Source organism: Anoplopoma fimbria, chromosome 11, assembly GCF_027596085.1.
Source record: "Anoplopoma fimbria isolate UVic2021 breed Golden Eagle Sablefish chromosome 11, Afim_UVic_2022, whole genome shotgun sequence".
NCBI lineage: Eukaryota > Metazoa > Chordata > Actinopteri > Perciformes > Anoplopomatidae > Anoplopoma > Anoplopoma fimbria.
Genome location: NC_072459.1, coordinates 4,233,807 through 4,247,845, shown reverse-complemented (window position 1 = coordinate 4,247,845; position 14,039 = coordinate 4,233,807). Strand labels below are relative to the sequence as shown.

General features: G+C 42.0%; 1 protein-coding gene across 1 annotated transcript; it reads right to left on the bottom strand.

Moving 5' to 3' along the window:
* Positions 1-1,246: 1,246 nt before the first annotated feature.
* On the bottom strand, positions 1,247-12,086 carry usp31 (ubiquitin specific peptidase 31). The gene is given in 17 exon segments (XM_054606804.1): positions 1,247-1,503; positions 1,506-2,738; positions 3,312-3,464; positions 3,850-4,008; positions 4,110-4,335; positions 5,281-5,400; positions 5,783-5,912; positions 7,535-7,612; positions 8,560-8,654; positions 8,857-8,968; positions 9,148-9,328; positions 9,431-9,578; positions 9,908-10,043; positions 10,590-10,682; positions 10,786-10,880; positions 11,240-11,374; positions 11,562-12,086. Coding segments are annotated over 17 exon segments (3,876 nt in total).
* Positions 12,087-14,039: the final 1,953 nt, after the last annotated feature.

Genomic DNA, 14,039 nt, shown 5'->3' with positions numbered 1-14,039 from the left:
TCCTTTTTAGAAAAAAAAGGTAGTTAACTTCAATAAGCTTCTGATAAAATACATTTCTATCGAAAAAAGTACTAGTATTAAACAAAAATAAAGTTTTAAAATATTGGAAAACGTGTCTCGATGCGTGTACCGATTCGAATTCTTTCGCATCTCAAATCCTTTTGGTCCAGGGCCATCACCTCTGTACTTATGTTATTTTAAGGTTGATAATCAGGAAGATTAAAATGATCTGCTATTTGTCTGCGTATCAATCTTTGAGACTCTCAAGACATGAAACGTGAAATGATTTACATATAATCTGCTCATGGCTACCTTTTAACAGATGCATGAGGCGAGTGGAGGAAGGGATTAAAAACAGAGAGCAGGTTTTTAAAAACGATCAATGAAAACTACTGCGAGCGCTAAGCCTCTGTTATTTGGGAATGAAACTCTTTTGTACATGTGTGTGTGTGTGTGTGTGTGTGTGTGTGTGTGAGCATCAACCCAGTTTCAGTATTTGTCCAGAGACCCTTTTTGATGTTACGGTTCAGTTCACACACACGTTGAGTTTTAAATGCAGCAGTGAGGTTTCAGCATCGACGTCCAGCTTAATTCCCTCTGGATCTGCACATCTGAGGCAGAATGATGCATTGTTGATGCATACAAAGTGAAAACGCCTCTTAATGTCTTTTAATGCATGAGCTGCTGATTCTTAAATCTGGTTTCATCAGCAGGACCTCTTGCAAACAAACTAAACTTAATGTTTGCGGCTTTTCAAAGATATAACAAGCCTCTTGTCTGAAGGGAAGATAATTGGATTTCAAGTTTCCAACAGGGAAACTGTCATATAAGCCTCCAGTACACACAATCAAACAGGTTGTGCTGTGGAGCTGAATGCATACGGCGTGCTCAATGCCAGGAAGACGTCCAACGCTCGCTCCCATCAAAGCCAGACCTCCTGCTCCAAATAACTACAACTGGCAGCATACCAAGAAACAGTTTGGCACTTAAATATGCTGATGATGTACTTTACTTTTTTTTTTTTATCCAGTACAGCAAAAAAAAAAATACTCAAAGCTGGCTGACGATACTCAAACCTCAAAGCCAGCTGATGCAAAAGCATAACGTCCTAAATGTGTCTCTTTACAAATACATCTGGTGCTCGCTGAAACTTAGGCACAAAGAAAATAGCTGCATTATGTAAGGTCAATGTTACCTATGGATATATATATATAGAGATATATATATATATATATATATATATATATCATTGAGGCCTCTTTGTTGTACGTGCGGGAGATTGCATGCTTGACGACAGCTTGCGGGAAGACGCCATCCTCTCGAGAGGCTTCTTCCCGTTAGAGGGAGACTTGAGACTTACTTCGGAAGTGGAAGACTTGGACTTGCCAACGTTTAATAGAGTGCGACTGAGAGAGCTGGGGGGCTTGGAAGACTCCCGTACTGCTGGCTTTGACTCACCTCCATGAGTCTCTGTGGAGGTCTGTGAAGACGCAGCGTCCCCGTCTTCCCAGCGTCACCACCGACGTCCTTGGCTTGTCCGTTCTGCTTGCATGTCCTCTCTGAGGCCTTTTTGGCAAGCAGGGTGCTTTTCCCCAAATCAGCCGACCGGCGGCTTTCCCTCTGTCGGAGGGCGCTCTTGAAGAAAGACAACCCTTTTTCCTCACATTTGCTGCTGCGCTGCAGGTCTCTGGTGGACACGCTGGGTGAGCGCAGGCTGGTGACGGAGGAGCTGCTGCTGGAGCTCCTCACAGGCTTCCTCTCGGGCTTGTTGCCTTCCCCGCTCTTAGACAGCGAGGAGCGGGCTACCAGGCTGGCGCGGAGACCGTCGACCAGCGGGCTGGTGTGCATAGAATCTCTGCTGCAGCTCCGCTCCACCAGACGTTTCCGACTGCTCGCGGAGCTCTTCTCTGCCGCGCTGGAGCTCTTCTTTGCAGTTGGCGAGGGAGAAGCTGAGGACTGAGGTGTGGAGCGGACTAATGGCTTACGTTGTGGCGTTGCGTCCACGGGTTGAGCTGCCTCCTTTGTTTTGGAGGGAGTCCCACTGGGTGTAGAGCTGCTTTTCTTGGCGTTTACACTCTTTTCTTTAGTATTGCTGGGCTTTTTGCCTTTCACGGGAGTGCTGGAAGACGTGTCAGCGGTGCAGGTCTTATGGGTGGAGCACAAACGTTTCTTGGATGTTTTCTCTTGCTCCGCTTTGCTGGAACTCTTTGAAGAGCCCGTGCTTTCTGCCTTTGAGCCAAACCCTCCGATACTGCTCTTACGTTTCTGCTCTTTGGAGGGAGTAGCTTGGGCGGGGAGAATGTTTTGGTCTATGGCTGTTATCTGGTTGTTGTTTTCAGTTGCCTCACTTTTGGAGCTCTTCTTTTCCACTGCGGCGGGAGCCCTGCAGTACATCATGTCTACGAACCTTGTGTTGTTGTCCTGGTCACTGAAGTTGCTCTCCATCATAGACAGGGGAGTCCTGCTGCCAAAGTAGCGTTCATGTCTACTGTAGCTGCCAAAACAGGAAGTGGAAACTTTGTCATCGCAGGCCTCTCCTATCCTCTCTAGGGGAGGGGAACATCGAGAGTCGAGGGAGAAACGGGAGGGCGAGCTGGATCTCATGTGGAGCTTCGCAGAGAGAGACCAAGAGGGCTTCATCCCGCTGTCGTTGAAGGCTAAAGGGCTGGCGACGGACGACCTGGAGGACACGCTCTGACGCTGAATGCTCCTCACAAAAGGGCGGACCGAGAATCCTCCTAAAAAAAACAAGGAAACAAAAAAAGGTTTTGTTAAAGAATATCAGCTAGACTGTTAAAAAAATACTAAATTAATATATTTACAACAACCACAATTGTATTAAACTACTTTTTAAAAATGAATAATGCAATCAGGTTGAGGTGGGAGACTTCCTGACTACAAAGATCTGTGGGAAACCTGAAACATTGTCTTTGTAAGGAGAATTGCACTTTTTAGAAAGGTTTGTGTTGCTTGTTTTTTTAAAAAGTGGAATACATTGAGCCACAGTGAAAGCAAAGCGGTCTCTTTGAAACCGTTTCCTTTGTCCTTTTGGTTCATAACTCATGGTTTGCCACATGTGTTGTTTTCATATTGGTTTTGGTCTCCTGAATTTTAAAAAAGTCCAGTCTCTCTCATGTGGATGGATGGGTTTGCTTTCATAAAGAACAAAATGCACAGGTTTACTCTGATCTTTGTACTTTGGTTAGAACTATGAGACTTCAAAAAAGTCAGAACACAGCAGCAGTTCATGTGTGTGTGTGTGTTATGAAAATGTGCACAAGTCAGCACCACAAAGAAGTACATCGTCTCACCATCGTCTTCACTGCGTTCTACTGGAAACTCGACGGACTCAGCCAGCGAAGCCAGAGAGGTGCGTCTGGATGAGGCTCCAGAGGCCAAGCTAGCAGGCCTGCTGCCAGGTAGCCTGTTGATCCAGTGGTCACACAGGGATGAACTGGTGGAACCTGCGTTAAAAGACAATCAAAACTCCAGTTTCTTTTAAAGCTTCAGAGTCACAGTGAGGCATTTTATCCAGTTATTTTCTCTAATAATATTGTAATTTACCCCAAAAAAGTCTGCCGTGTGTGGTAGGTATATGTACATAAAAATCTTAATAGCAAAAATTCAGAGTAAAGCTTTACCCTTATTAAGATACTCACATTGGTTGTTTGTTAGTTTCTTTCCAGTATTAAACTTCAACCCTTAACCTCCTTTCACAATGGTACTGTAGTATGTTCATGCAATCATAAAACTGTATATGTATTAGCTATCTTAATAAAACTACTATGAATGTGACGAGAATTCTTAATACAGCAGATATGTGGCAGAAGGTAGGAGACAAATACTGACCAGCAACAGAGCTGTTGGCCGACCAGGAGGGAATAACCGTCCTCCGCTGGTAGAACAATATGTAGGCCGACTGCTGACTCACGTCATCGTCAGCTACCGGCGAAACCTCACTGTCATCGAAGCAGTACCACTGACCATCAATGGAGTTCTTGCAGTACGCTGTGAGGGCCAAGCAGAGTGAGGAATGGGTCAAAACGGATGATGAGCACATAACTATACAGTCCAACTCTCATCCAGGGAAGGATTGTTCATGGTGTTACCCGTGTAGTGGCCTCCGTGCATGTTCCCATGGTGGTTGCACACGGCGTACAGGTCATACAGGTAGTCATCGGGGTTTCTCCCCAGGCCATACGGGCGTCTCCATGGTGACCAGTGGGAGGGTAAACTCCAGCTGCTCTGGCTTCTCTTAACCACGTGAGGTGCCATGTCCATGCCCATCAGCGGGAACCTCACCATGTTCTGCATCTTCACCCTCCGGTCCCCCTCCTGAAACAGAGGCCCAGATCAACGTCAGTGTTTAGGCATCGACTGCTTGTTGCAGCCTTAAGCATTTGTTTTAGGGAGATGTGTTATCATTCTTTTTTAGGCAGAACCATGAAGTCTCAGTTTAATTGGGGTTTTGATGAAAAGTACACAGTAGCTACGATCATTACTGAGGACTTTAAGCTGCTTGTTTGATTGTTTTGGGTGACGGTAGGCTCTATTCTTACATTTAAGATGAACCAAGTCAAACCTAGAAAAGATACATGCTTTAGAAATTAAAATGAAATCTCTTCAAACCTATCGTATGAATGTTTCAATGATGGTGCAAACACGGTATTGTAGTTTAAGTACAAATATAAAGACCGTACTTCTAGAGCGCCCTGGTAACTGACGTTTGCATGCCATATAACCGCAAAGTCCCGGGTTTGACTCCTGCCTTGATTCATGTCATATCTCTGTCCCCCCCCCACTTCTACATTATCCTCCGTCAGATAAAGGCAAAAACGCCCAAAAAAGATTAAAAAAGAAAAAAGATAAATAGATCTTGAATGGTTAATGTTTCATGAAGACGAGCATGCTAACAAGAACTTTGCCAAATTGTATTTGTTTTGTTTTGTAAAAGTGACTAAATATATTTTTTTAAAACAGTAACTATTTAATCTAAGAATAATTAAACAAGACAAGAAAATTTGACTAGATATTTGATGCCAACTTTTTCAATAATCAGTGCTAGTGACACATTTCCACAGTACCAAAAATGATTGAGGTTTCATACAAAGCCCTTGATCCTTTCCAAAATGAAGTCAAACACAGATAAAGAACGGCTTTATTACAACTTTATGCAAATAATAAAAAAAATAAAACGAGTGATTCTTGCTCTTGATACACAGACGGTACATGAAGTTCCACGTTTCTCTCTGTGAACAGTGTTTGGTTGAGCTGAAATACCTGTCTGAACCTCTTGAGATGCAGTATGAGCACATCGGGCAGCGTCCACAGGCTGAGCTTAATGCGGCCCTGCTGCAGCTGCTTGCAGTGGGGACAGCGCCAGGCGTCGTCCGGGGCCAGCTGAAACACACGGAGCCCAGGCAGCGGCCATCAAGGAACAAGCTTCCACCACACTGCTTATAAAACAGGCCTCACACGGGATAAGGCCCCGCAGTTATTTTCTCTTTCTCTTGCAGAACGATCGCAGGCGAGTCGAACCAGCCCGCAGTGTTTATGTAGGCCTGTGCTCAGTTTATTCCAAACATGGCATTAGCAGTCAAATAAACAGAAAAACCACAGAGTGAAAGGCTTTTTGAATTTTAGCAGAGGGATGATGAACCGGGGAGAAGAAGACAAATGTGGCTGTACTTTAAACGTGCAAAAGGATTCATTTAAGATTCTTTTTCTAATGTCAAACCACTGACTGTGCACTAATCAACTGTGTGTGCGTCCAAAGCGCTACCTGCTCCTCCTTAGTGTAGAGCTGGAAGCACTGAGCGAGGGTGCAGGCCTGAGGCTGATGATGCTGTTCCCGGTGCAGATACACACTCTCAGCATCAGGAATGTACTCCTCCTCGGTGTGTCCAAACAGACTGTGGGAACATGAAGCACAGCTCATTCATTCATTCATTCATTCATTCATTCATTCATTCAACGGCAAAGTCACGCGAGGATCAGAAGATCTACACTGAGGTTCTGGTTAAACTGCTTATCAATAAAGTAATAAAATATTCAAAAGACGGTTGATGAAATGGTTTGACACATCACAGTAATCCAGTTTGTCCTTTGATGTAATAATAAATGGCATAAACGTTGTTTTGATTTGATAATTACATTACATTACATTACATTACAGTCATTCAGCAGACGCTTTTATCCAAAGCGACTTACAATAAGTGTATTCAACATAGGTATTCAAGAGAACTACTAGTCACCAGAAGTCATAAGTGCATCTCCTTTCTTAAACAAGCATCTAAGAGCATAAACCAGAGCAAAAGTATAGAGCAGAGGCAAACTAATACGAATACAATAAGTGCTACAAACTAATACGAATACAATAAGTGCAATAAACGAATACGAATACAATAAGTGCAACAGACTAATACGAACGACTGCTAAACTGTAGTAAAGAGTACTTGAAGTTGCTCTAAAGTATTGGATCTGTCACTGGGGTGCAGCCGCATTGAAAAGGGCTGAGAACAGCGTCACAAACAAAACCTGCACAAACATTAAAAACAGGTTTGAGTAATAGTTCAGTGTCTTGCGGTGATTTTCCTCATCACGGTTGCCAAAGACTGTTGCACGTGCCAAACTGGAAAGTTGATGAACTACACATGACTTGTAATCAAGATGTGACTTCCATTTGACCAGCAAAGGGTGTGTATGTGTATGTAACCACATAAAGTAATTAGCCTCAGAGAGGAAATAAGAGCGGACTTGTTGTTGATTGTGTGGGCGGAACTTCAAACTCTGGCGTTCACTTGTGGTTTAAAACCACAAGTGTTTCAAATTAAGACCATTTGTAAGTAGATTAAGTTGATTTATCAAAAGCAAATAGTGTGAAGAGAAGAGGCCCTTCAATAGAGGTCTAGTCCGGTGAAATGGTCCTTGTGAAGAGAAGAGGATTCGCTTAACTTGACAGTTCTTGCAGAAATCCTGCATAATGTAATCAGATCAGATTTCGCCTCACCTTAAACTGAAAAAGTGTGTTCTTAACTCGCACATGAAGTTGTTGCATGTAACATTATGTTAAGAAACAGGATTTGATGACCTGATTGACAAATCAACTATCAACGTTTGGCAATTCACTTGCAGTTGACACTTTGGTTTGATTCTGTTTTTCTAAGTTCTTTTAAATAATGCAACATTAAAAACAGATTCTATCATCCCAACTGTGCTTTATATATATACACAACGTTTACACAGACAATCTTGTTAGCCTGCCTGTTAAGGAATGGCCTTCAATATAATTAATAGTAAATAATAACTTCTATGTCATGTCTACAAAGCCAGTTATTAAAATGAAAGGTTAAACTGATCCTTCAAATGAACACTGTGGTTTAATGTGATTTGGTGAATGCAGTGTAGCTTTTTAAATCCATTATTATGCTGCAATGAAGATTACAGAACACCTGGCCTCCGTTTCATTCTGTGCAGAACAAACATACTGTAGATAAAAATAAACATATCAATAATTAATCTTTTTTTCACTCACTAGTCCTTGGTCTCTTTGTCCCACTCGACCACAATCTTCACGTGTGGTGGCCCCCCTTGTCCACAGGACTTGTATGCTCTGTAGTGGAAACAATGACAGTGGGAAACAAATGAGGCCATTAAAGCAGGTGACGCACATGATGGGATTCCATAATCCTTCATTTACGTCTCTGTAGGCCAGAAAGAAAAGCTTCTCTGGACAAAGTCGTGTGCCACGTAACCGACCTGCAAAACGAGTCATTTAAAAATGGGGTCAGTGTGAAGGGAATTTCTTTAAAAGGATGGTTTAAGGTTAATGAAATAATTCAGTTTCTCTCAAAGAGCAGATGTAAATTAAAAGTTAAAATATACTTCTGTGGTTATAGATTTGTGTGTAAAAAGACATAAATATATATACATAGATACTCTAGTTGTCATGTAAGAACTTACTGATCAGACCTATTGAACACAACTTTAACTACACTTTGATTCATGCGCCTCTATTGAGCAACGGTGTCGTGACTTGTTTTGTTCTTGCTAACTTATGTCGGTATAAAGGCAAACGAGCTGAACTGGCATTTTGCAAACATTCAAAATCCTGTTAGGACATGTCACCAAAACAGGCCTCTGAGAGGAAAAGAACTGACGGGGCATTTGCTCAAAGAGAAGTGATGACATGGATGTCATTTAGACCTCACCCCCTCCCCTAAGGTCATGCCTGCCTTTACCTTTTTTGTGCATACGTACGGTGTTTGTTTGGAAACAGTAAAGATCAAGCTGCAACTCGTAAAATATCTTCCAAACATGAGATATGCAAATATCAATATGCAAATCCAAGTATTGTTAAACAAAAGTCTGTGTATATTTGCCTGGTAACATCTAAATCTTACTGACTGTCAACAGGCTGAGAAAGCATACACCGTACAAACTGCCTTAAAGAGATGAACACGAGTGTATGTAAAGGACTACAAAATCAAAAAAATGACATGTCATTCACAAATAACCACAATATGATGTACAGGTGTTGTGTTAAACAGCAGCACTGACCTTTCCACGGTTGGGTGACACAGTGGTCGCTCGTCTTGGGGAAGGAGGTAGGTGATACCAACAACGCCGACCACCCGAAGACTGAAGGGACCAACCTGTGCAGAGAACCACGGTTAGTACGTCTTAACAAGGTGTGATCAGAAACACAACAGGGATGCCCATTAATCATTTAAATGATAGTTATTACACAGTACTGTCACTTGTTTTGGAGACTCGCTCCACCTGTCCAAACCGGCTCATTGTGTGAAGCATCACCTTATTTACTGTACAGAAAAACCAGCTGGTTCCTCTTCCTACCTGAATGTAGACCCCTGGCCTCAAAAGATGACGCATTTTCTCCAAGATCTCTTTCTGTAGAGCATCCCAGGTCACAGTGCGCTCCATGTACAGTACAAACGGCAGGCCGAATCTAAAACGACATCAAATACGTCGTGTTATTTCACAAGGAAGCTTTGAACAGCAGCAATACCCCATTAACACATTGTTTCCATTTTTCGGAACACAAACAAACTTGTTATTGTGTTATAATGATTCACCAATCTTTAATATTGACAATATCACATATCATATATTATTGTGATGCCGTACCTCTTTCCTTGGTGGCCGGTACAAGCCCTGTTACACACCAGAAGGATAATCTTCTCTGGTCCCAGGTTTTTATTAGGCGAAGCAGTTAACGGAGTCATTGCCCCTTGCATGAACGATGGAGTCCTGCTGATTTCTGTCCCATATTTTAAGTTGTTATGATTCAGGTTTGCCAGAAGACTTCCTGTGAAAGATACAAACAAGTCTCCATAAATTCCCCTTTAGAAATTGAATGTGGGGGGAAAAAAATCTGAAGATTTTGCTAAAATATTAAGTAACAATTTACCTCTCTTTGTGCGTATGTTTTCCAGTTTGAAGGTCTCTGGTGTCTCAAAGGCAAATATAGAATCACTCTCTTGAATGATCTCAAGATCATCATCATCATCGCAAAACGAACGATGAAAACCGTCATAGTACATCTCAGTTAAAACAAACTGAAAGAGAAGAAAAGAGCACATTTAAAAACGTAGCGTCCACTTTCTTCGACGTCATACACTGTTGAAGCAAAAGTTATGTTTACTCTTGTGACATTTTCATCCTGCCAGCTTCAATCAATGTTAGCACTCAGTTGTTGCAGCCCCTAAGGACAACTGTGCTTAAAAATGTCTTTCTCTATATTGAGCCCACGTTAAAAAAGAAAAAAGTGGGTTTATGACAGACGACAGACTACAGCTCAGAGGTAGAACTGGCTCTAGGAACATGGAGCTAGCATTGTGTGACTGTAACATAGTCTCACTGTGAGACCCTGAGACAGGAATAGTACCTGGTCCATTGGGATCTTGGTCTCACGTGACACGGCATCTCTGAGGCGATACACGGTGCTGTTGAGGGGAACGGCAACTCCGATCCTCATACAGTGAGAGTACTTCCCCTGGTAGACCACCGTCACGTACAGGGGCCTGGCAAAAACAGTTAATGCAAAGAAAAACAAGCTCTTTAACGTACTTTAATATGCAAGAGAGGTTGCTCCTGCTTTAAAGCCATGGTTCACATGTTTTTAAGAGTAGAGACGTCAGCTTATTCCTCCCTTCTTCACATTTCTTTGTGAGAGATTTATTCTTCTGAACTGATGACACTCTTAAAATGAACACACTGTGGTTTTGGTTTGAAAGTGCAAACTCTTCCTGAACCCTAAACCCCCACATACACTCCTAACACACCAGGTGACATTCCATCTTCTGTAAAAAAAAAAATACAGACTGATATTTGATTTAAGTTCTCGTAAACTCCAATGGTGTCATCCCTTTTGAAAAACTTCCAAAAAATTGCTTTTTTTTCAAAACCTTCATGAAAAGATTTATGTAGTATTAAATGTTTACTTTAGTTAAGCCTAAGGGATTACTGTATAAACCTTATAAACCAGTAAAAGTTAGTCATGGACATGTAAAAACCTGCAAACTGAGCCCTGTTCACAGATCGCAGCTCGGCTCAGGAGAGTCACTCACCGTGTGTGCGGCAGTGGGATCGGTAAGGAGATGCACAGGAAGGGATCAAACGTATTGCTTTGCTTTTGGCAATGTGGGCAAGTAAGAGAAGACCTGTGGGGGGGAAAAAATGTCATCCCTTAATATAGGAGAGATAACGTGGCCATACTGGTAAAAAAACAAAAAAACATGGGAGTTTTATTAGATATAAATGTACCTGTACTGAGCCTGAAACAGTTCCTGTACAAAGGAGCCTGCAGAGAGGGGGGGAGATGGCCCCTCTAAGCTTTGATCGTCTTCTTCAATAGGTGGCTGAACAAACACAAACAGGTTGTACTGGTCAGATTTAATACCAGCCTATCAGGTTCAGCCCTCATATATATTCTGCTGTCATCAACCAGCTCCGGGGAGTAAGGAGGAAAAACAAGACCAGGCAAGTCTAGCTTAGCAGAACTGTGAAGGCAGTGACCAGAATGATGGAAACACATGTGAGTTACGATGCAAAGCAACAAAACAGTCCTGCAATAAAAACTGGAACGACTACTTTCAGCTTTCAAGATAGAAAAAGGATTGCACGGCGGAGCAATAAAGGGGGGATGTGACACATGCAATCACTGCTTTTCAAAAGAAAAAAAAACAATGCCTGCAACAACTCGCACTTCTAAACACACCTTTATAGCTGGCCTGATGCTGGGGTTGACTGTGTTCAGGTCCTCGTGCACTCTGTCCAGCAGCCACAGCAGAAACTCCTGGGCATCGTGCTGAGCGTTCCCTTTAAACTGGGTGGCATTTTTCGACACAGCGTTCTGCAACAAACAACATGGTCCAATGGTTACAAGGCATGCATTGTCTCACAATCTCAGCACTGTTTATCCCGGAGTGGACCTCAATATGTCGGTCATGAAGTGCATTTGATCAATAGAAAGTCTGTAGCAGTGTTGTGGGTATGGCTCAGTATGGACCCACTAGGATCCATAGTGATGACGAGTTTACCTTAAAGTCCCTGCTATGCTGAGGGGTGTACTCAAACGTCCACAAAGCCCGCACCAGTCCTGACAGCTGCTCTGTGACTTCCCCTTTGGACAGAGGACCTTTCTTCTGCAGAAGCAGGCCATTTGTCCTTGGTTTGTCCTCGTCCTGGTCCTCTCCTTTGTAGTGCTCCAGAACCAGGTACTCAGCGAAGAGCTCAGTGTTACTGAGACACTGCAGAATGGCGTTCATGAAGCAGGTATTCCCGTGGTTTTTGAGGCCCGACACTCCAGGAACTCTGTCCCCGGACAGGAAACCCGCCAGGTCCCCGTCGTCCATGGGCACATCTTTGCTTCCAGATTTGAAAGCTGTAAATCCTCCATCGTCCTTGTCCTCCTCTGCCTGCACTTCAGAGCCATAGTGTGACAACGCTGTCAGGGTCCTCAGCACTCTGCTCATGAAGCTGCCCACAGAGCGGACAGAGCCTCGCCGGAACAGCTTCTTGCTGAAGCTCGACTTCTTGTCTTTGACGGCGGCTTTGCAAGACATGGTTCCTCTTCCACTCTTCCACTCAGACAGATGTGCAGCGAAGGAGGAGGAAGGCCATCTCCATCTCCATCTCCATCTCCCCGGCTGCTTCCTGCTGCTCCATCTCAGAACATGAAGTCAGCGATGATGCTGGCAGCGCGTAATGTCATCTTAGTCTTAAGATAAGATAAGATAAGATACATTACATTACAGTCATTTAGAAGATGCTTTTATCCAAAGTGACTCACAATAAGTGTATTCAACATAGGTATTCAAGAGAACTACTAGTCACCAGAAGTCATAAGATAAGATAAGATAAAATAAGATAAGATACATTACATTACAGTCATTTAGAAGACGACTTACAATAAGTGTATTCAACACAGGTATTCAAGAGAACTACTAGTCACCAGAAGTCATAAAGATAAGATAAGATAATTATAAATAAGCAATAAAAACAGTAAAGAATCCACAATAACTGATTATTAAAAACTGTCAGTCTTCTTCTAAAGCATGCAGCTGTGACTCACATGTGTAACATGACTTATGCATGTCGTGCATTGCATGACCTACTTACGTAAGAAGCGTAACACATCGCTACAGTCCGGTGTTGATGTCTGCAGAAAGCGAAGGCAGCAAGGGTTAGCTCAGTGGCTAACGGAGCTAGCTACAATAACACCAGGAGCAGCAGAAACAGTCCATGTCCGCCACAAACTGAGAGTCCGCCATGGTTGGCAGGTCTGCAGGTGATTACAGTAAAAGTAGAAAGTGTGGTCAACCTCACATTGGTCACATATTTAGAGGCACATTCGGGGATGAGCTCCAGGCAGTGTCGTTTTACTTCTTCTTCGTCTTCTTCTTGTTCTTGTTTGTTTTGGCAAGCTGGGTGCGCTGGTTTGCGAACAGAATACCGCCACCTGGTGGACTGGAGTAGGAGCGGCAGCCTGCGGTACTGCAGCCCCAAGATACTCTTTTGTGCTCTTTTTCATAGTTTAAATGGAGACCTAGACACCCATTTCAATGGGAAATAATTTAATTGCACATTCTGATGAATAAACAAATTTTCTCTTTTTTTCAGCTGCATTAATTTAAGGAATTAAATCTGCAGCACCAGGATCAGAACAATGAATAACATATATCCTCAAATAAATCATAGACATAACTTTGATCCTACTGTTCTCATGTCCTGTTCATATTTAAAGGTCCGAAAAATAATGCACATTATATATATATATATATATATATATATATATATATATATATATATATAAAATATCTGCTAAAAAAGACTGTAATGTAATGTAATATATATATACTGATTATGTATATAAGAAATAAAGTGCATTATTTTTCTCCTGGCTCACAATTTTAGGGTTATATATATATGTGTGTGTGTGTGTGTGTGTGTGTATATATATGTATATATATGTGTGTGTGTGTGTGTATATATATATATATACCTTCTCATTCAATGGTTTTTCTTTATTTATATTTTTTTATATATAATAATATAGTAGACCAGTCAAAAGTTTGGACACACCTTCTCATTCAATGGTTTTTCTTTATTCTTTATACTCCTTCAAGACTGTTGGAAAACCATTCCAGGTGACTACCTCGTGAAGCTGATTGAAAGAATGCCAAGAGTGTGCAAAGCAAAAGGTGGCTACTTTGAAGAATCTAAAATATAAAACATATTCTGGTTTGTTGAGCATTTGTTTGTTTACCACATAATTCCATATGTGTTCCTTCATAGTTTTGATGTCTTCAATATTAATCTACAATGTAGAAAAAAAATAAGAATAAAGAAAAAACATTGAATGAGAAGGTGTGTCCAAACTTTTGACTGGTACTGTATATATATATATGTGTGTGTGTGTGTGTGTGTGTGTATATATGTGTATATATGTATATATATATGTATATATATAACCCTAAAATGGTGAGCCAGGACAGGTAGCATACGTTGCCTTGACC